Source organism: Aulonocara sp. 'chitande type north' Nkhata Bay, linkage group LG1, assembly GCF_057382095.1.
Source record: "Aulonocara sp. 'chitande type north' Nkhata Bay isolate Kocher_YH1m ecotype deep benthic linkage group LG1, A_spYH_male_GT1.1, whole genome shotgun sequence".
Lineage (NCBI taxonomy): Eukaryota > Metazoa > Chordata > Actinopteri > Cichliformes > Cichlidae > Aulonocara > Aulonocara sp. 'chitande type north' Nkhata Bay.
The window spans coordinates 15245544-15273379 of NC_141344.1; the positions used below are offsets into that span (position 1 = coordinate 15245544).

Sequence of the window (27836 nt, forward strand, 5' to 3'; positions counted from 1 at the left end):
CTTATGAAAAAACAAAGATTTATTGAAATGACAATGAAGGTCAGATTTTTTTCCCCCAATTTTCTTAGTAATGCAACTTGACTGTTATTACGCAGTCTGTATGGTAACAAAATTACACAAAGGGCTTCTTTTATTCCTTCAAATTTTGTGTCCTTGTAGACCTTTGTAAAAAGCTGAGTGTTTTCATGCTGTCACAGACTGTTTACCATCATCTGCTTTTTAGAATTTTGAAACTTTGTACAATGTCACTCTAGGAAAAATTGGTTATGGTGTTGCAACTGCTTCCTGTCTTCACCACACGTTATATGTAGATTAATTCATATATCATCAGCCACTGTACTATTTCACACACACCACTCCTTTCTTCTTCCACACCCCCACACCTCTGTGCTCCACAGCTCTGACATTTGTTCCTCTTCTTACCAGGTCTGCAGGTGAAGGGTGTGATGGAAAGTACGATGCTGACAAAAATACAACTGGCCTCCATCTGGTAGGATTATGTGTGTATTTTGGTGTGTCTGAACATGTCTTTTGATTACTACAGTCAGGTTTGGCAGCCAGAAGTATGAAAGGTCATGCAGTTGTAGCATTATCACAATACCGCTTTCATTATTAAGGAAGTAATTGTTTTTTGTTTTAAGAATGCTGTTCCCAGTATCTATTACTTGTTAAAATGGGTTAAAAAATCTGACAATAGATTTGCTGGTTTTTTTTCTTTGTTTTTCTTTTGTTCTACAATATTTTTTACGCAACTGAATACAGCAGGATTTATCAAATCAAATGGACATGTTTTCTACAGTTAGCTACTTAATGCTATAACTGTTAATTGTTTTTATTGAATTTGGTTGAGTTAGTTTTATATGATCATGCATCTTGTGCTTCAACACCTAGTCTGGTTATGTCAGAGCAGCAAGTCCAATAGCTGTAATATTGATGTTGTAATTGTAAATATGAGGTCCAAATATTCCTGAGTGACAATATTTATTTCCCATGAATATTATTCTGCTGAATTTAAGTATGATAAGTGTACATTATGTTCTATAAAAGTCCAACTTGCAAATTTCCTGCAGGAATTTAGCAGATGTGGATAAAGATGGCAAGCTACAAGCGGAGGAGTTTATTCTAGCAATGCACCTCGTGGATTTGGCAAAGAGTGGTCAACCACTGCCATTAACACTGCCAACTGAGCTGGTACCACCCTCACAGAGGTATGTGGACACACATGTTCTGCTTGACCAAAACCTCTCCAACATTCTCTATATATAAATGCGTGACGTAACGTTTTTTGCACAAAACCTTGTTATTATGTGAGTGATGTTGCATGCTGTATTTTCAAAGAAACTGATTGAAATCTGTATTGCAGGAGTGCCACGAATGGCCTCAGCTCTTCCCTGATTGATAACTTGGAAATTGAACCGCCACAGAAACCAAAAATGAACAGTCAGTACTACCAATAAACACAACCAACTCACACAGGCAGCAGCCTTTTTAAACTGAGGGTTCATGTGCAGCCAGCAGCTATGGATCATAAATATTTATTTTATTTTTTTGAACACTGAGAAATACTAATATAATGGGTGTAGTTTGAGTTTCCCCTCTTCTTGTAACTGCATTTCACATCTCAGCTTTAACCCTCTTTTTTTCCTCTCTCTGTTTCCTTGGTTCACTACTATGGACTTCAAATAAGATGAGTTACAAAACTTGCAGCTCATCTGTGTGTTTCCCATGTAGTGCATAGATTTGACTACCAAAAATACAAAAGAAAATGATGCACAGATTAAAGTGATTTTATCATAAATATGAGAGAAGCTGCGCATAGTAAAATGGAAACAGTCGGTCAAACTCTAGTAATAAGTCTGAGTCTTTAAAGAACAGCATCTGGAATGTGGTGCACGTATTGGTGACTTAGGCTACAAGTAGCAGCTGGAATGTTTGGACGTTGTTAAATGCTAATCCTCCAAATCTTATAAAAATCATTCACAATTTTTTTTTTTTTTAAGACATGATCTCAAATAAATAATCAGTATTTAGTCACATACATGTTCACAATTCTTTTCTTAATGTTACATGAAAAGTACAGTGATCTGTCATGTCTTCCTACTTTATTTTTAGTATCATTTGAAGATAAATTCAAAGCAAACTTGGAACGAGGGAATGCAGAGTTGGAGAAAAGACGACAGGCCCTACTGGACGCTGAGAGGAGGGAGCAGGAGCGGCGTGCTCAGAAAGAGAAAGAAGAGCGAGAGAAGAGAGAGAAAGAGGCTTGGGAGGCTGAGGAGAGAAGGAGGAAAGAGGAGGAGAGGAGGCTCGAGCTCCAAAGAGAGCTGGAGAGACAGAAAGAGGAAGAACGGCAGAGGGAGATAGAGAGGAAAGAGGTGAGGTGAACGTCTCTGAATGAGTTGGTTTGTTCGCAGTGATGCGTGGTGTACTTACTTCTGTGTGTCCGTTTATTCTAGGCTGCACAGCGGGAGCTCGAGCGTCAGAGAAAAGAGGAGTGGGAGAGGAGGAGGAAAGGAGAGCTCCAGTTAAAGAAGGAACAAGAGCAGGATGAAATCACCAAACTGAAAGCTAAGAAGAGGAGCCTGGAGTTGGAGTTGGAGGCAGTGGTGAGTGCTGAAGAGACATTTCAGTCCAACATAGAGCAAAAATACTTTCTGTCTACATGTTGTGGAGGTTTTTTAAGCTATCTCATCTCTGTTCTTCTGTCTCTACCTCTTTTAGGGTGACAAGCACCGTCAGATCTCGGACCGCCTGCGTGACTTTCAGAACAAGAAAAAACTTCAGAAGACTGAGCTTGATCTTAACAATCAAAGGAAGGAGGCACGTCAGCAGGATATTAACAATCTGCAGAAACAAATTGAGGTCTGTGCTTTTTTTCTTCCCCATTTTTTTTCTGAGATCATTTCTGAGTTTCATTCAGTTCCTTGTGTATTTCTATAATATCCTAATATTATGACATTTAGTGCTGAAAGTAGCAAGGATAGTTGTTTAGTAGTTTACCTATGTATATGAGTATTGCTTTATTGAGAGGGTGTGTGTCTGTTAATCTTTTTTTGAAACTCCGCCCCCCTCCAGTGATGCTTTTTTTTTTTCTTTTCTTTTCTTTTTTTTTATCCATTAGGAGTTCCAGAGAAAGTTGTCCCACTTGACTCCGGAGCAGAAAAGACTGACTGAAAAGCTGAAAAATATGTCTCTGAATAACCTGCCTGGTTAGTAGTGAAAAATTAACATGCCAAGCTTTGGACCATCAATCATAAAAAAATGGAAAATAAAATGAAAAGAATACCTCTTATATGGCAAATTGACTCATTTTAATTATCACGGTTTTCATTATACCTGTTGTAATTATAATTACTTAATACATGCAACCAGAAGAAGTAAATGCAAACAATTTATGGATTGTTGTCTGATAGATGTACCACCAGTTACCGCAGTGACTGTATTTTATCTGCTTGTAGCATCGACAGTGTCCACCCTAAAAGTGAGCATGACGGAGAAAAAAGGGACGTGTATGAAACTGCGAGAACAGCTTGAAGTTCTGGAGAAAGAGACGGCTGCCAAACTAGCAGAAATGGACCAGTATAACAAAGACATGCAGGTAGGAATCTGTCACTACTTCAGTCTGCTTTTTGGCCAGATGCGTGTGGAGCAGCAGCAACACAGTAAATACAGGTAGAAGGTGCTGTGTTCTCGTCTTGTGGCTAATAAACTAAGCAAGCCCTTAGTTTATTTTACAGCTAGTAGGTACAGTTTGTGTTCTTTGCATGTGTGTGGTACCGAGTTATGTTGGATTTAAACGGACTAAACACTGCAGGTGTGAAAACAGCCTTAGAATACTCTCATGAGAAAATGTTGAATGCTTGTTTTTGCAGTCGTTGAGGTTCATGGCAGCCGTGTCAGGGAACAATAGTTAATGTCTTCTTGCAGTTCTTCTGGAATGTGTAGGATGGTTTCCATCCTTGATCAGTTAAGGGCCAGAATCTCAAGCTCTGTGGATTATATTATTTTTTTTGCACTTATTCTCAGCAGTGCAAAATCGTAGAACTGTAAAGCTTTGATAAAAAGGGGCTGCTAGTTTGGATCGACTTCCTTGAAACATATTTATTTAAATTTTTAAGGAGACTGTTTTCCTAATATAAATTTAAAAGCAGTGATTTATCAAATTGAATATTAGACTGTGTCCTTTACAGCTGATCACTAATATTGCTTCCTGGCCCTTGAGGCCTTTTTTGTCTTTCTCCTTCCCTGCCATACTTCCTACTTTGGCATCTGATACGACATCTTAAACTTTGATTCCTCTTTTTCCTCGTCTTCTGGACATTTCTGCTCTTCCCTACACTGGATCCTTTCCTCTCTTCCCATTCGCCCATTTCATTCCCCTTTTCAGTGTGTGGGTGCTGAGGAGTCAATACTCCAGGCTCTCCTCTCTCTGCTGGCCTGCCTCCGTAACCTCTTCTACCTACTAAAGGTTTTTGCTTTAGGTCTCATTATTGTTCTTGCCTTGTTGTATCTTGTGTTTTGGTCCCCTAATTTATCTCTTTCTTTTCTACTTTTTCATAATATTTAGTCAGGTGTTGGATGCTGTTTGTTTATAGGCCTTAGACCAGGGGTGCTCACACTTTTTCCGCATGTGAGCTACTTATAAAATGACCAAGTCAAAATGATCTACCCACTACAAAAATCCAAAACATAAACTTATTTATAAATATATTGAGGATTCTTTATATCTACAATGTATATACATGCATAACCGCAATATCCAATATTTCACAACACAATTAACTATGTAAATTTTTTGTCATTACCTGAGTTTACTCTGATGACTTGCACTGAATTGAATCAGCCAGGGATGCATAGTCCGGACAGTAGCTGCTGACGGCCAGGTTTAAGAGAAAAAACCGAGAGCTAAAAATTGGAGTTAACTCGCTGACTAGCTTGTCAGTTTTACTACACTTCGCGCCGCTGTTTGCGCATGCGCAGCGACCTAAGCGTCAGAAAAAATCAGCTGTCATCTGACTGGCTTCCCTGTATCAATCAAGTGACGGGATGGATGATAGGCTGGCATCTATTTTTTTAATGCCATGCGATCTACCAATACTACCTTTGCGATCGACTGGTCGATCGCGATCGACGTATTGAGCACCCCTGCCTTAGACTGTGCCCATGTCCGTCTTGCATCCTTTAATTCAGCCATTTATCTTTCAGACTGCTAGTAATTATGTGAACTATCTTTGTTTACACCAGGAACTGAGAGAGAGCCAAAGAAATCAGCAGGCTGCACTGGAGAAACTGCGCAGCATAAAAGAAGACAAACAGCGTGAACTCATGCGAAAGAAGGAGCATGAAGAGGAGATGAGGAGGAAGGAAGAAGAGAGGAAACGACAAGAGGAGGAAAGGAGGCGCAGGGAGGAAGAGGAAGAAGCTCAGAGGTACACTTTGAATTTACATTTGTGTGTTATAAATATTAGTCATCAGTTATACAGCAGATGCCATATGCTCTTTTTCCAACCAACACAAAACGTATTAAGATGTTATTGAATACTGGATATAATTTGTTATTCAGTCAAGTTTGATGATGTTTACTTAAAAAATAACCTTTTTTGTCATGATCAAAAAGATAAAGAGACCAATAGAAAAAAAATGTAACAACTCCATATACTGATAATTCACACAATTCCGAGATGAAAATAATGTCATCAGTTCAAAAAACAAAACCCCAAAATAGGCAGGATCCATATCGAACAATTTACGCTGAGATTGACACTTTAGTACAGCGGTCCCCAACCTTTTTTGCGCCACGGACCGGTTTATGCCTGACAATATTTTCACGGACCGGCCTTTAAGGTGTCGCGGATAAATACAACAAAATAAAACTAGTACCGGTACCAAAAAAAGAAGATTTATTCATAACACACATGAAAAGACCCAGGAAAACCGAGTTAATGATAAAAACGATAACAAAATAATGCTGAAAACCGATTAAAAACCCTGAAAACCATACATTTCACACCCGAGCCCCAACTCTCGCGGCCCGGTACCGGTCCGAGGCCCGGGAGTTGGGGACCGCTGCTTTAGTAGATCCAAAACTTTTAGCCTAGAAAAGGTTCCCGTGCCATGGCCAGCGTCTTCTGTTTGTCCTCAGAAGTTTTTTGCAATTATGTTCTTCAAACCAGTTGAAATAGCTTTGGATTAACTTTTGAGATATTTTTCCTACATGGCCTCTTCTCAAAACATTTAAATCTTTCTGCCTTTTCTTCAGTTATCTTTATATCAGTTTAACTTAGTAATAGTTAAATACATATGTTGTATGTAAAACGAATCTGTGAAATGCTAGAAAGAGTAACTGAGGAAAACAAAGACATGTTTTTATTAGGAGACTTTAATATTAATTGGTCGGCTCCTTCTTGTCTTTTAAAGAAAAAGATAAGTTCATCAGCGTCGGCTTGTTGCCTGTCTCAGATGATCACTATTCCCACCCGGGTCACGGTCAACGCAGGAGGTCATAGGTCATCATCATGTATTGATCATATATATACAAATGTTCCTGAGCATTGCTCTAATATTGTTTCTATTCCAGTTGGCTATAGTGACCATAATCTTGTAGGTTTGACTAAGAAAATGAAACCACTGAAAACTGCACAAAAGATTATTTTTCATAGATCTTACAAAAATTTCAATGCAGATAAGTATATTAATGACGTAAAAGAAATTCACTGGACTGACATCTGCCTCGAGAATGACCCTGATAGGGCATTATCTATGTTTATTGAAAACTTTTGCTACCTGGCTGATAAACATGCCCCCTTAAAAAGATTTACTGTTAAAAAGAACTATGCACCTTGGTTAGATAACGAACTTAAGGTTGCAATGTCAGAGAGGGATATAGCAAAAGCAAAAGCACATAAGTCTATCAGTCCACAAGAGTGGGCAAGATATCGCGAGTTAAGAAATCAAGTAACTAAATTGAATAGGCGTAAAAAGAAAGAATATTATCAACTTAAGCTCAAAGAGGCCAATAAGGACAGCAAAAAGGTGTGGAAAGTTTTAAATAATATAATGGGTAGAGATCTTGCTCCGGTGATGCCTCACATCCACACGGGTGGTACGTTTATAAGTAAAGCCAAGGATATTGCCAATTATTTTGTGAATTATTACAGCAATAAAATAACAAATTTAAAATCTAATATGAGCAAAGGCGATCCCACCTTATCCTGTCGTCTTATACAGGATGTTATCATGAATAATAAACCATGCCAATTTAAGTTTGAGGCAGTGAACGTGCAGATGGTAGAGCGCTTATTGACATCACTTCCTGATGATACATCCTCCGGTTCTGATAACATAGACAGTAAACTGCTCAAAGTTGCAGCCAAGTTTGTGTCCCTTCCTATATGTCACATATTTAATAAATCTCTGGCATGCAGCTTATTTCCATCGCAGTGGAAAGAATCGAAAATAATTCCGATTCCTAAAAACAAGAATGACATTTTTAATGGTGTCAACAGCAGACCTATCAGTCTGCTACCCATTTTAAGTAAAATTATGGAAAGGATTGTCTACGAACAAATTCAACATTATCTAATAGAAAATCAGTTACTCACTCAGTTTCAACATGCCTACAAACCTGGTTATTCCACCAGTTCAGCTCTCATTCACATGACAGATAACTGGTACAAATACCTAGATAAAGGGAATTTGGCCGGGGTGGTATTTCTGGATTTTAGTGCTGCATTTGATTTAATAAATCATGATCTACTGATAGATAAACTAAAATGTTATGGATTTTCACCAGCTGCTTTGTGCTGGATGGAAAGTTATCTGTCTGGAAGAAGGCAAAAGGTTTATTATAATGGTTATTTCTCGGAGGGCCGCGAAATGAACTGTGGTCTACCCCAAGGCAGCTGCCTCGGTCCACTTCTCTACTCAGTTTTTACAAATGATTTGCCGTATGTCCTGGATAAATCTCATCTTGTAATGTACGCTGATGATTCCACCATGTTTTATTCAGCCAGTAGCCACTCTGAATTGACAAGCGTATTACAACTAGATTTGCTGAATGTGTTTGATTGGATAAGTAAAAACAACATGATTATAAATGTGACTAAATCCAAATCCATGTTAATAGGAAGTAGAGCACGTTTAATCAACAGTCCACAACTAAATCTTTCCATAGCTGGATCGGCATTAGAACAGGTCACCCAGATTAAATTACTTGGTGTTACCATAAACCACCACCTTTCATGGTCTCAGCACATCAATTCTGTTATTAAGAAAATGGGACAGGGCATAGCTATAGCTAGGAAATGCTCCTTTTATATTACTACTTCAGTTATGAAAGATGTCATTAACGCATTAGTATTATCTCATCTAGAGTACTGCTCAATCATCTGGTCTGCAGCTAATAAGACAGATCTGAATAGACTTCAGTTAGTCCAAAATAGGGCGACCAGATTAGTGTTAAGGTGTTCATACTATACAAGTATTGACAAAATGCATGATAAACTTTCTTGGCTTTCTGTACAAGCTAAATTATACTATGGCTTACTTGTATTTTTAAAGAAAACAATACTGTTAAACACACCACACTTTTTTTGTGCTCAGTTGCAGTATCCAGATGAAATTCATAATCATGCCACACGATTCTCAACCAACCACAATTTAGTAATTCCTCGTGTTAAAAGTAACTTTTTGAAAAACTCTGTTATATTCAGAGCATCGTTTCAGTGGAATAAGTTGCCTGAGGCAATAAGAGAATTGGCTTCAATTCATAATTTTAAAAATCACCTAAAAGCCTATTTAGGCAGTTTTTAATGTATTTGTAAAAATTGTAGAGGGTAATATCACTTGTAATGGAAATTGTGTATTTTGTTTGAGTGTTTTGTTTTGGTTTTCTGCTTTTATATAATTTTTAATATTCACATGTTTACATTTCAGTATTGTAAAACTTTACTGTAGATCTAATTGTTGTAACATTTTATTTGGAGATATTTGATGGCTTGGGCCCCAGGAAGACTAGCAACCACTGTTGTGGAAGCTAATGGGGTTCCTTATAAATAAACAAATAAACAAATAAACAAATAATGACCAGTTAATAGTGCATTAATTTGAGGTGTGTATGCCTTATAAACTCAACTTTCCAGTCCTCTGATCAAATTCTTCTGGGCTGGGGTGGAAGGTGTGGTGCACCCTGATATATTGGTTGTTTTGAATATTTTCTCACATCATCACAAATAACTTTTTCATTTTAATGTTCAGACTTTTAAAGCTTGTTTTTTTTTTCTCACTTACAGGCGTATTAGGATGGAAAGGGAGCGTCAGAGAAAGCTTCAGGAAGAGAGGGAGGCCAAACAGAGGGAAGAGGAGGAGAGACAGAGACAGGCTCTCATCCAGGCTGCCAAGGAGCAGGCAGAACGAGAGCTCAGAGCAAGGGAGGAGGCAGAGCGGAGAAAACGAGAGGAAGAGGAGAGAAGGAAAAGAGAAGAAGAAGAGCGCCAGCGCCAAGCAGAGAGGCGGAGGCAGGAGGAGGAGAGGCGAAAGCTGGAGGAGGAGAAGAGGAAGCTAGAAGAAGAGAGGAGAAAACTGGAGGAGGAGAGGAGGCAAGAGGAGAAGAGAAGGAGAGAAGAGGAGGAACGACGCAGAAGGGAGGAGGAGGAGAGGAAGAGGTTAGAGGAGGAGCGGAAAAGGTTAGAAGAGGTGCGAAGGGAAGAGGAGCGCCGAAGGGAGAGAGAGGAGGAGGAGAGGAGAAGACAGAGGGCTGCTGAAGCAGCTTTCCGAGACGCAGAGGAAAGGCGAAAGGAGGAGGAGAAGAGGAAGCGGGAAGAAGAGAGGAGAAGGCTTCATCAGCAGCAAGAGGAGGAGAGGAAGAGGCGTGAGGAGGAGAGAAAAAGGGCAGAAGAGGAGAGGAAGAGAAAGGAGGAGGAAGAAAAGAGGAGGAAAGCTGAAGAGGAGAGAAAGCGGAAGGAGGAGGCGTCTCGTCAGCAGAAGCAGCAGCAGCAACCACCTAAAACAGGAGGGAAGATTGATATTCAAGCTCTGCTGAGAGGGCTGGAGGAGCGGAAAGGTGTGAGGGACAGTTGCATGTTTTGAAACCTTTATCAGCTTCTGTTGTCTTTGTTTTATAGATCACTTCACTTTATGATGTCTGATTTGGTGCTACAGGCGGGCAGCCGAGGGCCAAGCAGCACAGGAAGTCAGCATCGCTCACATCCTTCAAAGCAGTCTACCCATTTACTGCACGAAACAACGAAGAGCTCAGCCTGGAAACAGATGACATCATCGAGGTAGGAATAAAATCAGGGGTTCACTCTTTTCTTTTCTTTTTTTTTCTTTCTTTTTTTTTTTCTTGTTGTTGTTGTTTTTTTGACCCTCAGCTTTTAACTTTCCTGTCTCAAACCTTCTCTCCTCTGCTCAGGTTGATGAGACGACAGAGCGAGAGGAAGGCTGGCTGTATGGCAGCAAGCAGGGGACGATGGGCTGGTTCCCAGAGAGCTACGTCGAGAGAGTGGGCCCATCGAATACAGCTGATAGCACTGCTCCTGCTCCTCCTGCTAAACTACCGCTGCAGTCACAGCTTAGTAATGCTCTTAAGGCTGCCAAAGTGTCTGGGACAAAATCCGCCTTCACACCAACACATTCTCCAAACCCTGCAACTTCTGAGAGTCAGGAACAGGTGAGGGCTTCACACAGCACTTACTGCTCCTTACAACTGTATAATTATTATGTGGATAGGTTCAACCTCTCTGTGCTGTTATCTTTTCATCAGCGGGTGGTGGGTACCCTGTTAGCCCAGGCGCTCTGTTCCTGGACAGCAAAGACAGATAGTCATCTGAACTTTAATAAGGACGATGTGATTCAGGTATTGGAGCAGCAGGAGAACTGGTGGCTGGGAAAACTGAACGACGAACAGGGCTGGTTCCCCAAAACATATGTGAAACCTATTGGAGAAGATGAGGGTTCAAAGTAAGTACTTGCTTATGTGTGGATCTTTACTTTTTCTAAGACATCAGCAGCTTTTTCCTTCTTGGATTTGGATTCAAAATCTCAACAGTCTTTTATAGCCTTGGAAATGGAAACGCTTACTGTTATTTTAGTTTCTGATAATACTAACAAGCCTCATTGAGAATGATTTTTTTTTTCCCTTTCCTTTTAGGAGACACTTTCTTCCTGAAACTTTACTGTAATGAAATACGCAGCTTAAAGAGTAATTCAGGCTGCAAAAATGTTAATATTTGGTTTATTATGGTTTACTCTTTAAAAATGACTCTTATTACTATATCACTCTTATTACCATCACTATATATATGTATAAAAGGGGAAAACACATCTCTTCTTGTTTAACATTAATCATTTTAGCATTTTAACTTTTAGTTTTGAAGCAGATTTAATCTGAACTTCAGCCTTCATGACAATCTGAGGTTGTACACTTTGTATAATTTAGACCTCTTTTAGACCACTAATAAGCAGAAAATTCCTGTGTGGATGAACATTATTCACTACTGACACACGGCTGAATTCAAGTCTTAGTGATCATGTGAAAAATACAGTTTTTCACCTTTCACGTTCAATCAAATGTAAACATAAGGAGATATGTTTTCAAGGGTTGGCCAGCCTGATTTAGACAGTCTGTTGTATGGTGGGAACGTTGGCTTTGTGTACTTATGTAAAATCAGTAAAACAGAAAAACATACTTCATTGTCTTTTGTTTAATTAATTAATCTCCATTAATTTGCATAAACTCTGTAATCCTGTGTGCCTTCCATATGTAAACTTTGGTGCCATTATCTCAAACTAAATCAGTCAAGTCAAGCCGCATGATAACATGACCAGTCACCTACATTCACAGGTGCAGCAGGATATGCACTTTGATTCCAGCTGGTATTGTAGGAAACTGAGCCTGAAGTTTAAGCTCTTGATTTACTAGTCAGTCAAGTGCAGGTTCATCTGTGTTTGTGACATTTGGCTGGTGACCAAAACAATGAGACAGCAGGTTTACGAAGGCCTGAGCAGATTCCCCAATGACTAGAAAGGTTTGCATTTCTTTAGTTAAACTTTGCGTGTGGCGTCATAAGTTTTGGGAGATGCATGGGTGGATTGCCAGACTACTATGCATGTATGTACTGTAATATTGTCTCTGTCTTTACAGTGTGAAGAGCTCCTCTGCTGATGCTCCTGATGGGGATAGCCTGCAGCTTGAAGGTAAAGTAAAAAGTCTTGTGAAATGTAAACTGCGCTTCCTGATATTGAATACAACTAAGAGTCCAAACTGTATGCAGTCTGTTTGAGGAAGTCACTTGGATAAGCAAAGAAACGTTTCTCCCACTGAAAACTCAACGTCCAGATGAACAGAATCAACTTTTTGGGATCATATTTTAACATTTTATAAAGATTAAATGATTGAACAGCCTAAACTACACAAATTTTCCCTCCTTGGTGTCGATTTGTTTAGCTTTTCACATTTATTTAGATAATATATGCTTCATTCAAAATTCAACATTACTGTTCATCTGCTATCATTCAGGATTTGTTGACTCTTTTAATTGGACTATGATGGAGGTTAGTTTATCGATGTAAACAACACGTGGGCCTATAGCTGTATTGTTGTGTTTTAGTCTTTTTGATTCTTTTTCTTTTCCAGAATTTGTGGCCTTGTACACCTACGAGTCTCCACAGTCCGGTGATCTGACATTCAAAGAGGGAGATGTGATCCTGGTGAGCAAGAGAGATGGAGAGTGGTGGAACGGCTCGATAGGAAACCGCACGGGCGTCTTCCCCAGCAACTACGTCAAACCTAAAGAGACAGATGTAAGAACACTCAACACACGGGGGCATGAACTGGTCTGCTGCAATAAATAATTTGGGAAGGTCTTATTTAAGACTTCAGTTTGTGACAATTTCATAATAGATTGCATTATAACATAAAGGGTTATAAAAGAACACATACTAAAATATAAACCCATCTTTTATTTTCAGACATCGAGCACATCTGGAAAGAAAAAGCAAGGTAACGTTCTAAATTTCAAACATGTTTTGTTGAAGTCCTGATTGTACATTTTTCTGAAATAAGTTGTTTGTGTTTTATGTCCACAGAGGTCGCTCAGGTTACTAGACCTCACGCTTCTACTGGTCCTGAGCAGCTGAATCTGGAAAATGGCCAGCTCATCCTCATCCTCAGCAAGGATGTCTCAGGCTGGTGGCTTGGTGAACTGCAGGTCAGCGTTTAGGGGTTTTTAAAGTTAGTCTTTTTTTTTTTTTTTTTTTTTTAACTAGGCTACCACAAGCCCAAAACAGATTCATCCTTGCTGACACAAAGGCACAAAGACAACTCGAATGTCTATAAGCACGAACAACGGTGAGAAGCCCATTAACCACAGTTCCTCACAGACTGAGTGGATTGGTCACCGTATAACAAGCACACTCATTTATAAAATTCCTCATTATTTAGCTTATAGATATTTCACACACACATATTCCACTATGAGTACATATTTCCAACATATAAGAAGTGTTTCAGTCACTCATCTTCCTCTTTCAGGCCTTGCACTCAACAAAGTCATTGACAGCACTCATCTCCAAAGTTGTGGCTGTACTCATTCTGCCTACGTTTCTCCTTCCTCCTTAGAGAACCACTTTTATCTTTTTCTTTGCTAAACATAATTTATTATACTGCTGGACAACAAACACACAATGATCACACAAGCTGTTGCACTGTTGACTTCAACAGGTTCCTGCACATTTTCCACATTCCTGCACATTAGAATTCCCAGCATGCCCATCTGCCTTGTTCAAAGATACTTGGTATCTGTGATACTGGGCCTATTTACTTGGATGTTGTGTTAGTAAAATGAACTGTGCAGCAAATCACATTATTTGTCAGATAATTTAACCAAAAGCTTCTAAAAGGTACCAGCAGTGAAAAGCAGACTGAGAGGTCTGTTTTATTGACTCTGACTAGCAGAGGTGTTTTTTTTCTTTGGGAGAAAAATGAAATGATTATTTGCTCGGACATAAACATTCCTTTTGTTTTGGCATAACACTCAAGCAATCATGAACTTTGGAAAAAAAATTGTGAGTCTGATTAAAACCTCACTGAAAGCCAGTGACTGTTTGTATTTTCTGACTCCAGGCTCGTGGTAAAAAGCGTCAGAAGGGCTGGTTCCCTGCTACTCATGTTAAAGTACTGGAATCCAGCAGTGGCAAGTCCACACCAGCACCTCAACCAGGTAACGCAGACACACACAGACACCACTTTAAGTCACTGGGGGAGGGCAAAAGTCAAAGCAGCATGCATTTTACAGCATTAATAAAATACCAGCGTGGACTAGGCAAAAATAATAACCTCACTGTCCTCTTCATATTCAGTCTGCCAGGTGATCGCCATATATGATTACACAGCCGCCAATGGGGAAGAGATGAGCTTCTCTAAAGGGCAACTGATCAACGTTTTAGACAAGAGTAACCCTGACTGGTGGAAAGGAGAATCCAACGGGGTTACTGGATTGTTCCCCACCAATTATGTTCAGATGACCACGGCGGACGTTGACCCCAGTCAGCAGTGTATGTAAATCTCTCTTCCATGTTGCTTCAAACCTGTATGACTAACTATTCTTAAGTGTTTGTTCATTTACCCGTACCTGCCTATCTGCGACCCTTGATAGTTTATTATCAGCTCGTCTGTCACACTTTTCTTCACACTGACCGTCTTCCCCCCCTCCCAATCTGTATTTCTCCCTCTCTCTTGTTCTTCGTTTGTTTCTCTTTTTAGGGTGGTAGAAAGACTCTTCCTCCTCCACCTCTTCTCCCTCTTCACCTCCCGACTTCAGAGAGACCCACTATCACACTCTGCTCTGACGGGCTGAAGTGATTGGACACTTATCTTCTAACTTCTCCCATTAAGCAAATTTCATTTTGTTCACTATATTTAAGACAACCTCAAGCAGCAGGTGAAAAATTAAAAATGAGGGGGGCTTGAGTAAATTAACTTGGGAGTGAAGCTAGTTTTTCATGACTCTTTGTGGTGATTCTGTGACTTTTTGATTCCTTCGGTTTTTGTTTTTTGTTTTTTTATTGTAAAAGTTGACGCTGAGTGATAGTGGGTTTCTCTGTGGCTTCTTCTTCCTTCGGTAGACACATTTCCTCCCTCATTCAGCCCAAACCTGTCTCTGTCATATGTTTCTCTTTTCCGTTATTGGCTCTCCAGTTTCTGGAGTTCTGCTCACACAAACCTAACTGTTCCTCAGAGATGTGTCTTTAATCAGACATGATGGTAAAGTGTTACTGCAGCTGCCTTAACTCTTGTTTCATACTAAAGATTGAGATCATGATAAACCTCAAAAATGTGAATAATTTTGAGGAGGATTGAAAAGGTCCGACTGCTGTCCTTCCAGTGAAATGTTATAAAGTCTGACCTGCTGTCTTAATGAAAGTGATTCAAAAAGGGAACAAAGAATCCAGTATGAGCATATCTGCATCAAACTTAGACTACAGCAGCAAACGTTTCTAGGACTTGCCTCACCGAGGTGCATTAGATGGTGCAAACTGCAAAGCGGATGGTGGGTGTCATGTTTCTACCTCCTGCATGCTTTTTACAGGCAGTTCACTCACTTAAATCACACCAAATATGGACTCATCTGAAGAAAAATATTTCCTGGAGTGTGCCATATGTGAGAAAGGAAAATATTCTGACTTAATTCTTGCTAAATTTCCCAAAGTTCATGTGGGAAAACGGCTTTAGAGTGAGTAAACCATTAAAGACATGGCCTGTTGTCACGCATGAACTCCAGATTGAAATGTTGTCCCTTGAAGTTTTCTTTCTTTCTTGTAGCACACAACAGAAAATGTTTCCTTCAGATGTGTTTGCACTGTCTGTTATCTCTCTGCTGGTGTTATTCCTACAAACATCAAGTGTCCAATCACATTTTTGTGATGTCTCGGTCTTGTAACTGGGGAAAAAGTTTTTTTGTTTGTTTGTTTGTTTTTTATGGGTTTCATTTGTTTGTTTGTTTTTGGTTTTACAATGCTAAACCGGTTTGTTTATCCTAAACTTAACCAAAGTGTGAAACTAATAAGTCCATATATCTAAAAGCAATAATTTCATGTTTTCTTTTGTTTTCTCAGAGTTAACTAGTGTCAGTTTAATCCTTTCAATGGCCACAACTTCATCTTTAGATGTTTTTTGTCAATACTTTTTCCACTTTATTGATTCAAAGTTTCAGTGTCATAACAACCTGATGATTCATTTGCATTTAAGGTGTTACAGGTGTTTTGTTTCAGTTGATGGTACAACCATCTGGTTAAAGACCAGTTTATGTTCAATCCAGCTGCATTTGGATTTTGCATTTTCACATAGTTAAGGTCTAGAAAGGTTCAGGACTGCGGTGCATGTGTAAAAAGGGTGTTACAGTAAGCCTTGTTTTTAGAGGTGATATTTAAAGATGAGTGCTGCACTTTATATTAATGAATGCTGCTTTTCTGCTGCTGCTCAGGGTGATTTTATTGTGGAAGGGAGTGAATGCATGTCTGCTGATAGTGTTAACCACAGGTTACATATTAAAATAAATAAAGAGGTACTGGTTAATGTTGGGATTGGGGATAAATTCAGATCAATGGGGTGAAAGACTTTATATCCTGTGGATGCTCTCTTGGTGCACTGACTCCAGGGAGAAATTAGAAATGGTACAAAAGAGTTTGATGACCTGTAATGCAAGAAGAGCTAATCATTGTTAAAGGGTTTTTTACGTTTTTGGGAGTGGGGAGAGCCTGTATTTGTTTTATCACAGTTTATTTGTTGGGATTTCAGGTGAAAGGCTGCCATAGAGAACAACACTAACAGTGTTTGCACAACTGACTTTAAAGATATACCAAACATTTGTGCTACAAAGGTGATGGAAGATCTGTGTGGTATATTTTCTGAATCTGAAATAAAATAAATAAAATAAAGATTGTGTGAGTTGTGCTCAGTGTTTACATGTTCAATAAAATCCACACGATTAAGATGACCGAATAGATGAAAACCATCTCACCTTGTTTTTGTGATTTTTATTTTTTGATTTTTGATTTTTATTTTTTTCTCTGTTTACATGCATGGATCTGATTTGTAATTTAGTCCCAAAGAATTGCTTCTTGAATAGTTGGGATTTGTTTTGTCTGCTTTTGTTTAATGTTATCTATGTGACTTTGGCCAACCTGTACTGGGCTACCTTATCTAAAAACATGTGAATATCCACAGTTTTATAGACTTATTAATGGATGAAGGTGCAGAAAAATAGGAGAAGGTCAGGTTTATCCACCTTCTTCCCCCCCCCCCCCCCCCCCCCCCCCCCCCCCCCAATTCAAGGTTGGGAAAGAAAAAAAAAAAGGACTCCCTTTCCTGTTTTGGTACAAACGGATTTATCCCAGCAAGAAGATAACGGCACAGAAAGAGCCAAACTTGACAGGAGAGACAGAGTACAATCACACTGAGCGAACAGCCAGACAGCTACAATCAGTCGTAGCAATGGATTCACAGAACAGATTTCACTTTCTAAACCTTTGGGATGACACAGCAGATGAGAGTGAAACAAGAGAGGGAGAGGAAAGAAAGGAGTTTATAGGGGATGAGCAGTCAGTTTGCATGGGATCCTCACAGTGGATGAATGGGCGCCCTGTATCAGGTAAGTGTGTGTTAGACGGTTGTCGTCTGCCACCTGCTTTTTTTTTAAACCTTTCTGAAAGTAATGTATGAGAGGGTACAGAGGAGGAATCATTTTTGTTTTCCTGTGCAGACACTTCCAGCAGGAGGCAGTAAACGCAAACCTGGGCTATCGGTACAAGCAGTCATTTGTGGGTTTTGTTGAAGTGGATGGACTGGTTGGTTGGTTGGTTTTCTTTTTCATGCAAACCTCTCCTCTGGGTGTTGCTCCTGTTTTGCAGGGTGTGCAGACTTGAACAGCCTGGATTCACTGAGCCCTCAAGAGAAGAAGAGGCAAGGTTACATCCATGAGCTGATAGAAACTGAGGAAAAATATGTGGAAGATTTGCAGATAGTGCTGGAGGTAATTTCACACAAATCTGCTGAATAATACATGTAAAAGCAAAAAGTAGCGTTCTCAAAAATCACACCAAGAAAAGTTACACGCTGCAGTTCTTACGGTGTTGTGTGTGTGAGTTGGGACTTGGTGTGTTTTGTAATATTTGTGGCTTTTTCCTCTGCTTGTGTAGGTTTTCTGCAAGCCCATGTCTGCGTCGGGCCGGCTGAATGAGTCAGAGATGAGCATGATTTTTGTCAACTGGAAGGAACTGCTGGCCTGCAACTCAAAATTTGTCAAGTAAATACCTTGTGGGCAGAGAAGAGGCGACAGTGTTTCTGATAGCGTGAGGAAATGCTGTGAAGAGTGTTTGTGCAGATTTTTTTTCAGTGTAAAAAAGCATGTTGGGGGTTTGTCTTGTGTATGTGTGCAGGGCGCTCCGCGTTCGTAAGAAGACGGGTGGAGAGAACAATCCAGTGGGGATGATTGGAGATATCCTGGCTGCCGAGCTGTCCCACATGCAGCCCTACATCCGTTTCTGCTCATCCCAGTTCAACGGCGCCACACTGCTGCAGACTCGCACTGACAATGATTCAGACTTTAAGGACTTCATGAGGGTAGGAGGGATTCCCACATCCTGTCCGCTTCCAATGAGAGCTTCATGTTTTCCATTTAGAGTTTGGGAATTTTAGGGGTTCCGGTTTTGTTGAAAGACAAGAATGTATCTGTTAATCTTTTAATGTTGTCTTTTTTCTCTTAGAAAATCGCCACAGACTACAGGTGTAAAGGAATGCCGCTGTCCAGCTTCCTGCTGAAACCAATGCAGAGGATCACTCGCTACCCACTGCACATCAAAAACGTAGGCCATCGTTTTCAAGTGTGGCCTTAACTGGCTGCATTTGACTTTCTGGTTGTTTTATAAATTCTGTCATAATTGTATCTATTATTTTATTGTTAGCTGTTTTAAATATTTAGACTCACATTAATATACAAAAACAGAATTTATAAGGGTGTGGAGAGTGACGGACTATGCAAGCGCTTTTTTCCAGTTCTACGATACTTTTACTTTAAGTATGAATGTTCTCCCTGGAGAGTATTTTCAGCCAGAGCTTTACATTCAGGGACGTGATCAGAAGTTATCACGGTAAGCTCTCATTCTGCACCAGGTATCAGCTTCCACTGCCAGAAGTAGTCAAAATTACGCTCCAATATCTTTGCAGTGCATGTTCATCGACAGAGTATCCAATGAAAGACACTCTTCAGTGACGGAAAATAGTTGTTAATAAAATTAACGTCAAATGTGAGCACGATTAGCTTATTAGTGTATTTACTTGTGCAGATCCTGGAGTGCACTGCAGAGGGTCATGCTGACCGAGGTCCTTTGAAAGAGGCGCTGGAGAGGGCGGAGGAGCTCTGTAAACAGGTTTTTATGATCATCATTTCCTTTATTAATGAACCCAGTGAGTCGCTTAATTAGAAAGTCTCTGTGTTGTGGTTGAAAGAATCTGCTGTGGTGTTTCTGGGCGATTACCTTGTGCAGGTGAACGAGGGTGTAAGAGAGAAGGAGAACTCCGACAGACTGGAGTGGATTCAGAGCCACGTTAATTGTGACGGTCCTGTCGAGGTATTGAGATTTACGGTTTTTCCTTCATGGATCTTTGTGTGAAAACATTGAAACGTTGTTTTAAACTTTCTCGCTTTTTACAGCATTTGGTCTTTAATTCCCTTACCAACTGTTTGGGCCCCAGAAAACTGCTCCACAGCGGCAAGGTGAGTTTCACTGCAGGTTCTCATATTGGCTGGCAGGATGGGGCATAACGGATGATGAAATTTGAAACTTAATGGTTCAAATCCCAGGAAGTAGTGTTACTGGTTACAAGCCTCATACCACAAAGTAAAATCTTCAGACACCAGTAAGCTTTAAATAATTTAAAGTCGTGTTTTGCTGAAGATTTGCGAAAGTAAATCAGTTAATGTTGTTAGTTTTTTAAGTGTTTAATCATACATGTGCGGGTGTATCACTCTATCGTCACAGTTGTACAAGGCAAAGAGCAGCAAGGAACTCTGGGCTTTCCTCTTCAACGACTTCCTGCTTTTAACGTACGCGGCTAAACAGTTCACCTCATCTGGACCTGATAAACTGTTCAGCAACAAGAATAACGTACAGCTAAAGATCTACAAACCAGTAAGAGATGCACACGAGTGGAAATCTCCTTTGAGGCAACGTTAGACTTTGTGTTTGTGCCCGACCGTGTTTCATCTTGTGTTTCCTGTAGCCCGTCCTCCTGAACGAAGCTCTGGTCAAGCTTCCAGATCCTTCCAGCGATGAGCCCATCTTCCACATCTCACACATTGACAAAGTCTACATGCTCAGAACAGACAACATTAATGAACGGTATGTGCACACGTCGGCGTACGCACAGAGAAATGTGCCAGTGAATCAGTGGCTTGTACGAATTCCTGCGTGTTTGTGTTTTTTCAGGACGGCGTGGGTTCAGAAGATTAAGGTGGCGTCTGAGGAATTTATTGAGACTGAAAAGAAAAAAAGGGACAAGGTTTATCAAGGTTTGTGTCTACACTCCAAGAGCCACATTCGTGTCACCTAAACGCGATAATCTCAAATAATCATTTAAGCTTTCTGTGCACGTGTTTACAGCACGCTCTATGAAAGGCAGTGGAATCGGCAGACTGCTCGTCACCATCCTAGAAGCCACTGAACTCAAGGCAGCAAAACCCAACGGTGAGCATGAATGCACTAAAAACAAATCATCAGCTTTTTTTTCTTTTCTTTTTGTTTCTTTGTTTTATACTTTTACACTTTTATTTTTACTTCTTCCTTTTTTTCCTTGACTCTTCCTTTTTCTTTTTTTTTTTTGATTATCTGAATCAATCCTCAACTTGCTTTCTCTTTACCTGCTCTTACATCCTCCTCATGCCTGTCTGCTGTCTTTCCCTCCTGCAGGTAAAAGTAACCCTTACTGTGAAGTGACCATGGGAGCTCAGATCTTCACATCCAGAGTAATCAACGACACCCTGAACCCCAAATGGAACTTCAACTGTCAGTTTCACATCAAAGACATCTACCAGGACGTCCTCTGCATTGCCATCAACGAAAAAGACCAGTTTTCACCAGACGGTTAGCTACCGGCTAATTACATTATTTCATTTTATTAATATTGCTAAAGTTTGTTCAGAACTCTTTCCTTAAAAGCCCATAAAATAGTTAGATTATGGTGTAAATGTATACAAATTAAATTATTATTAACACTTGTTTGTAAGAAAACAGTGGAGTTCCCACTCCAGGTTGGGAATGAGCTGCTGCTCCAAGTGCAGAAAAGTATCTTGGGGGTCTTGTCTTTGAGTGAGGAGAGGGTGGAGTGGGAGATTAGTGTGGATGCTGTACCGGTCTGTTGTGGTGAAGAGAGAACTGGCCGTGAAAGTAATGCTGCTGTTTTACACTTCAGTCTACATTCCCACCTTCACCTACGGTCACTATCTCTGAGTCACGACTGAAAGTTTAAGGTTGTGGATAGCTGGAGCTGGTTAAGTCGTCTGATTAAGTTGCCTCCCGAACACAAACTATGAAATTGAGAACCCAACACATGTCATGGAGCAAGCTAAGTATTTATTTACGGCAATTTTCTCTATAAATTCATCTACAACTGAGTCACTTTCCAGCAACTCTCCCCTCTGAGCTGGGTCGGCACGCTTGTTAGCATTAGCTTCCTGTCTGGACTGCCCTCTTCTCCGGGTCATGGCATCCTCCTGAAATAGAGGAGGCATGATTAGATGACGATTACTGGCTGTTCCCAGCCTCCCCTGACACTCTCTGAGCCCACTGCTCCACCCCTCCCTGCAGCTAAGCCACAAACCACACCCCGCCACAGTGAACTATCAGGACGTAGCCCCAGGACAAACCAAGGACACAGCTGACAGATTATTTCTCTGCTCTGGCTTGGGAATGCCTCACATAAGCTTGAGGAGGTAGCTAGAGACAGGGGGGGCTAGGTGTGCCTCCTGCCCCCATGACACGAATAAGCTGTAGAAAATAGATAAATGGTTATTTTATTCAGTGGCAGAATGACAAATCCTCTTAAGACATGGGTGTAGGGTGGGAGTGTCAAACACGAGGTCAGAGGTCCACACCAGCACATGGATCAATCGGGGGGACTGTGTGAAATTAGTTGAACACACTGCTGTGGGGTTTAAAAGAAATATTAAAAGAGCATCCCATGTATCACTGAAACTGTCTCAACACCCCCACTGGTTAAACGTTGGCTGTTGTTGGTGAATATTTTAGTTAAACTGTACACAGGATAATTACAAAAAGTATAAAAAGTTAAACATGGTTTTCTTCTTTAAAAACAGAAAAATAAATAAATATAACTTCCTCCGAACTCATGTGCTGTTCTGTTTTCTCGTGTCAGAGTTCCTGGGCCGGACCGAGGTTCCAGTGGCGACCATAAAGAAAGAGTTCGAGAACAAGGGACCAGCGACGCGTCGGCTTCTGCTGCACGAGGTCCCAACAGGGGAAGTGTGGGTCCTGCTCGACCTACAGCTCTATGGACACAAGTAGCCGCAAAGGAAGAACTGAAACAAGAAACTACATCCTCTGTAGAGACTTTCAAATAAGAACAGTTAACCAAATTTTAAAAGGCTGCTTGTTTTCACATTAACAAACTAAGATGGTTTCTCCTCTAAGCTGTAAGGAGAGACGGTCTCATTCATCAAGCCTTAATTAATTTAATATTAACCAGCAGTAATAATACCTCTTCTGATGTCATCCAAGTCCTGCAGTAGAGATGGCCTTTCAACAATTCAAGCCACGAAATAGGAATTGGAGCTCATCTTTTGTTCCTCGGGATGACTTTAGATGGAAAGGGAAACTTGTTCACCTGCTCAGTATGGAGACTTGGTGTGTCCCACAGTTGAATGCGAGTCCTAGGTAAAATTTACAACCTTCAGATGGAGTTAGGACCAGACAAAAGCTGCTGAGAAGCAGATAATTCAAAGCAATAAAACTACATGTGCTCTCCTTTAGACTCTCAGAGCTCTGTATCTCAGTCGGTTTTTATTAAGTATTCACTTTGCCAAGTCTGCTCAGCCGAGGCCATTAAACGAGACACTGAACTAACTAGTGTTTTATCTTAACTGTCAAGAGATACAAGTTGACTCTTTATATTATTTTCTTCTTCTTTTTTTCTGAGGAGATCATGACTGACTGCTTTTTAGAGACTTTGCTGGCCTGCTTTGTGGCTGTCGCCAATCATAAACTGTCTGGGCTCACTTCTCACAGTGACATCAGAGACAGTAGATGGCAAATGATGGACAGTGACAGCTTGGAGAATAAGTCTGTAGAGCTGGTCTGAAGTCAGTTTACTACTGTAGATCTCAGGATACGTTGTTCTGGGTTGAGTCTGTGTCACTGTAGCAACACTGAACACTCGTTTTGTTGTTTTGTGTGTATGTTGGGATTCGTGAGTACATATCTTTGGAGAATAGAAGTATAACGATAGAGAAGCGAACAGATCCTGCAACTTTGGGAGGATACAACTTCTTGCCTTAATAAAAGTCATTTTTGACCTTTTTTTTTTTAAATATATGATTAAAATAATTTACTCTTCATTGGGATGATGCTGGGCTTGACTGTAGACTATTTTTGCTTTTTCTTTAACGTGTGAAATCAGCTACGGCCGAGTAATTTCAAGTGAGTTTAAGATGATTAAGGTGAGAGTTTTGTGTTTTTATGCAAACAGTTTTGATGGCGTTAACTTTTTGAAGTAACTCAGATCGAGAGCAATAACAAACAGTATTTTCCCACTTGTATTTTTTTATGCTTTTTCAAACTGCCGACACATTTTAAGGCTCACCCCTCTCGTCCCTGCCTGCTTACAGTAATATTGTGACCTCAAAAAGTTAAAGTTGGCGCGTACGAACGTCAGCCATGAAGACGCTACAAAGATAAAGGGTGTAAAAGCTGCGTATTTGTGTTGTTGTTGTTTTTACTCTTACTCAGTGTGCTCAGATTATTTTCTAACTCTGCATTTAAACGAAATGTGTTGTATTTATTTCTTAATTTATGCGTGTGACTATCCAAAGTTTAGAGCGCCTTTCTGTTTCATCGTGGAGAATCGGTCGGTAATCGCTGAGTTTGTTTTGTGAGAAAGCCGGCTCAGTATCTTAAGACTTTCCACACATGAACTTCTGAGTCCAGTCAGAATATTTTCCACAGACTTCCTTTCTCACATGTAGCACACAGCAGGAAATGGTCTGCTTCAGATTCATTCGCACTACTGGAAATGTGGAAATGTTCCTTTTGGGTCAGAGGTGCAAACTTCAGTCCAGCGTCACATAGACTTTTTACTTGGGAGCACACAAGAAAAGTAAAGACGAGCTAACGTCTGATCCGACTGCATCAGATATTTGTGTTGTTCATTCACCTCTGCTGGGTGATGTCTAGACGTCCAGCGCTGAAGTGCATGTGTGGAAATGGATTCATATACATTTTTTCCCCCTTGATTGAGTTTTACTGTAAGGAGACGAAGTTGTTCATTGTTTTCTTAGGTCTGATATTTTGTGCTCTTGTACTCCACTGAGTTGCCCTTTTTTTTTTTTTTTTAATCAACGAGGTTGTTTTTAAGTCTTGTTGTTAACTCCTGTTCTTTTTTTTCTTTTTCTTTTTTAATTTGTGGAAGGTGTGAGACTTCCTCGTCTGCGTAGGGCTGTGAAAGCTTGTTTTCCTCTTTCATTTTCAGCCTCCTGCACTGACTGCTGAGTTTATGACCTCTCTAACCCTGACTTGCCTGTTCACAGCTGACCGGATTCTGTAACCTGCTGTTTGTACTCACCTTGGCCTTTATATGGCACTCGCTGTATCAGGGTTTCTTAAAGCAAATTAAAGATATTAAAAGTGATCAAACTGTCAATTTAATTGTCCGGTCAAACAAAAAGGACCAATTAAAATAACTAAACTGTGAGCGAACATCCTCCTGCAGACTATGCAGTTGAGCACACCATCCTGCTGTTGTGCTTTTTCCAACTACAGTGTTATGTGCAGCATTTTTTACTAAACTACAACAGATTTTACAGTTTTCATAAAGCCGGACGTGATTTGAAGATAAATTCTCATGTTTGAACAAGTGAAATATATATTTTTGGGTGGTAGTTAACTCTTGGTTTGCCTGGTTTCTCGTAGTGTCCGGCCACAGAGTCCGTAGAGTTCAGTGCAGAGTTGTCAGTGCGCACCAATAGCTCTCATTAAGTCCTTCTTCACCCTCCACTGGCTCTGGGGCCACAGGAGCAGCAGCCATTATGTAACCACGCTGAGTGGGTCTGTGAAGAGATGACAGCAACACACACGGCTGCGTGACTGGGTCGAGAAAGTCAGCTGAACTCTACCTACTAATGCATTTAATGCAGCGGGATATGTGATGATATAACTAAAGGGATTAAATGTAATTTATACGTATTTAAGTAAGTGTCATAGCATTGCCTGAAGATTTTTATTTATTTATTTTTAAATACAAATACGATTCACTTGAAAAATCAGTCAAATGTTTGCATTTTGTGACAGTGGCGTTCCACATCTTAAAAACCTTGGAACACCTAACGGTGGAAATCCCAGAGGAGACCCAGAACTCAATGGACACGTACATTGACTGCCCTGTGTACTTCTCCCAACTGGAGAGTGTGGCTGGGGTTAAGGATGTCTGGAATTCCTTGCCTTAGCATGCTTCCAGCACGGTCCAACCTCAGATAAGCAGAAGACAATAGACGGAATGTGTTTAGTGAAGGTGACCCAATTTAAAATTCACATATTCAGTAAAATAAAAGAAGCTGTAATAGCTTGCCAAAATGCATACACTGACGTTTGTGGTGGTTCTTGCTGTCGTGGGTATCTCCAGTCCTGCCACAGCCTGTGTAGGTACTGCAGGTTGGCCAAAAGAAGACGTTTACAATAAACAATTTTTTTTTTTTAATGTTTACTTAAATTTCTAAATATATGCACTCACAGGTCACTTCATTAGTTACACCTCATCAGCTGCTTGTTAACATATAAATCACATGGCAGCAAGTTAAGTGAATTTGAATATTGGATGTTTGTTGGTGCCAAACAGGCTGTTCTGAGTACTTCAGATGATCTACTGGAATTTTTCCACAAAACCATCTCTAGAAACAAGAAAATATCCAGTGAGCAGCATTTTGTTTTGGTGCCAGAGGTCACAGCCTGCATGAAGCTGATAGAAAGGCAACAGTAACTCAAATATCGCACCTCTGAACACACAACACTTTAAACCTTGAAGCAGATCGGCTACAGCAGCAGACAACCACACCTGTAAGTTCATGCAGGATCACCAAAACTGAACAATGGAAAATTAGGAGGCTGCTTCCTGATCTGAGGAGTCTCAATTTCTGCTGTGACATTTGCATGGTCAGGTCAGAATTTGGCGAAAAAACACACAAGCATGGCTCCTGCCTTGTATTAAACGTTCAGGCTGCTTTTTATGCTTCCCATTTCCATCTCTATGACCACAGGGACATGGTGGAACAGGAGTTTGTCATTATGGGTGTGCAGCTGACAAATGTGCAACAACTGTGAGATGCAGCCATGTCAATATGGACCAAAATCTCAGAGGAATGTTTTCAGAACCTTGCTGAAACTACTGCATGAAGAAGGAAGGCAATTTAAAAGGAAAAATGGGGCACAAGTGAGTAGTGAGTGTATGTCAGCTATGAGAAAAAGGTCAGTCATGAGGCTGGTTTGACTTCAAGATACTCTTAAAGGATTTTTTCCTTATAGAAAAAGGTATAGTAAAGGTTCAGAGGCAGACAGAAATAGAAATGGCAAATGAAGAGCCAGAGGGAGAGAGTGTGCATGAGACAAAGTGAAAAGGAAAAGTGCAGCAAAGCAGAAGAAAAGAACAGTTTAGAGGTGGGAGGAGAAAAACAGAGACAGAGGAGAATAAACACACATGGAGACAGAAAGAGAGCGTGGAGGGAGAGAGTGACATCTGCATACAGGATGAGTCTGAGAGGCCCTCAGTTCCACTTGAGTTAGTCATGGGAATGATTTGATTATCACCACATGAACAGTTGTCTTATGTAACACACACATACACACAAATACCCTCACAAAGAAAACACAGAAATAATGAGGGATTTGTGTCCTGACCAAAAACCTACACTGAGTAAAGGTGCCCTGAAGCAGCAGACAGACAAGAGGGTGAAAGAGAAAGACCACGTCCACGTCATACAGGTCTTTTCCTAGACATTAAAACACTGAAACTCTCCACCAAAACGAGCACAAATCAGCTTTTTGCTATTGTGTTGATTTCTGATCATGTTCATCAGAACATGACGCCTAGCTAAAAATAAAATAAATAAATAAATTGAGGACTCACCTAAACGCTGTCGATGAACTGATGTTGAACTGAATTAAGGTCGTGATTGTTATTTTTTATTTTTTTCAATCATTACCAAAATTGGAACAACAAGCCTCGCAAAAGTTGTCATTTTTCCATCACAGTGGGCCCAAAATCAGTGGCACACCCACAGAAACGCATAAAAAACGATAAGCAAACTTTACTTCACGGCAGGTTATTTTTTCTGTAGTGGGAAACGATGAAACTGTTTCCACAAATGCCTTTAAACACATCAGTGCAGCACTCGGTGAGATGTTAATCTGTTCCAATAACTTACAAACTGCTCAAATGTGTGTTAGTGCACATCTGAAAATAGTTCCCACTAAAGCTAAGGTACCCAGCTGTTTTATGAAATTGTTTAGTCATTTGTAAAGCTGAAAGTACAGATTTGTGGCCCATTTGGGGTTTAAGG

At 40.3% G+C, this 27836-nt stretch overlaps 1 protein-coding gene and 1 long non-coding RNA gene across 5 annotated transcripts in view; one reads left to right on the plus strand and one right to left on the minus strand.

Moving 5' to 3' along the window:
- The window catches only part of itsn2b (intersectin 2b), a 39626-nt gene extending 14555 nt beyond the window's left edge, over positions 1-25071 (plus strand). The window contains exons 9-41 of one of the 3 annotated variants that reach the window (XM_086284808.1): positions 427-490; positions 1071-1208; positions 1364-1440; positions 2113-2375; positions 2457-2606; positions 2722-2862; positions 3122-3209; positions 3459-3598; positions 4388-4468; positions 5245-5429; positions 9291-10060; positions 10159-10280; positions 10412-10669; positions 10763-10959; positions 12143-12195; positions 12635-12801; positions 12970-13000; positions 13087-13208; positions 14123-14219; positions 14359-14553; positions 17908-18029; positions 18196-18302; positions 18436-18619; positions 18763-18861; positions 19342-19425; positions 19543-19626; positions 19710-19772; positions 20038-20187; positions 20279-20397; positions 20485-20567; positions 20659-20742; positions 20965-21138; positions 22430-25071. In XM_086284808.1, the coding sequence (XP_086140934.1) occupies positions 427-490; positions 1071-1208; positions 1364-1440; positions 2113-2375; positions 2457-2606; positions 2722-2862; positions 3122-3209; positions 3459-3598; positions 4388-4468; positions 5245-5429; positions 9291-10060; positions 10159-10280; positions 10412-10669; positions 10763-10959; positions 12143-12195; positions 12635-12801; positions 12970-13000; positions 13087-13208; positions 14123-14219; positions 14359-14553; positions 17908-18029; positions 18196-18302; positions 18436-18619; positions 18763-18861; positions 19342-19425; positions 19543-19626; positions 19710-19772; positions 20038-20187; positions 20279-20397; positions 20485-20567; positions 20659-20742; positions 20965-21138; positions 22430-22578 (4841 nt within the window). In that variant the 3' untranslated portion in view covers positions 22579-25071. The remainder of the gene's footprint in view (positions 1-426; positions 491-1070; positions 1209-1363; positions 1441-2112; positions 2376-2456; positions 2607-2721; positions 2863-3121; positions 3210-3458; positions 3599-4387; positions 4469-5244; positions 5430-9290; positions 10061-10158; positions 10281-10411; positions 10670-10762; positions 10960-12142; positions 12196-12634; positions 12802-12969; positions 13001-13086; positions 13209-14122; positions 14220-14358; positions 14554-17907; positions 18030-18195; positions 18303-18435; positions 18620-18762; positions 18862-19341; positions 19426-19542; positions 19627-19709; positions 19773-20037; positions 20188-20278; positions 20398-20484; positions 20568-20658; positions 20743-20964; positions 21139-22429) is intronic. The other 2 variants (XM_086284798.1, XM_086284789.1) reach the window with 2 other exon arrangements.
- On the minus strand, positions 23578-27528 carry LOC147338828 (uncharacterized). 2 transcript variants are annotated; one of them, XR_015127571.1, is made up of 2 exons: positions 27404-27528; positions 23578-25334 (listed from the first exon to the last, which is right to left on the minus strand). It is a non-coding gene; the product is annotated as an uncharacterized LOC147338828 (long non-coding RNA). The 2 variants fall into 2 exon arrangements; XR_015127517.1 differs by lacking the exon at positions 27404-27528 and adding an exon at positions 25656-26008.
- Between the last annotated feature and the right edge of the window lie 308 nt (positions 27529-27836).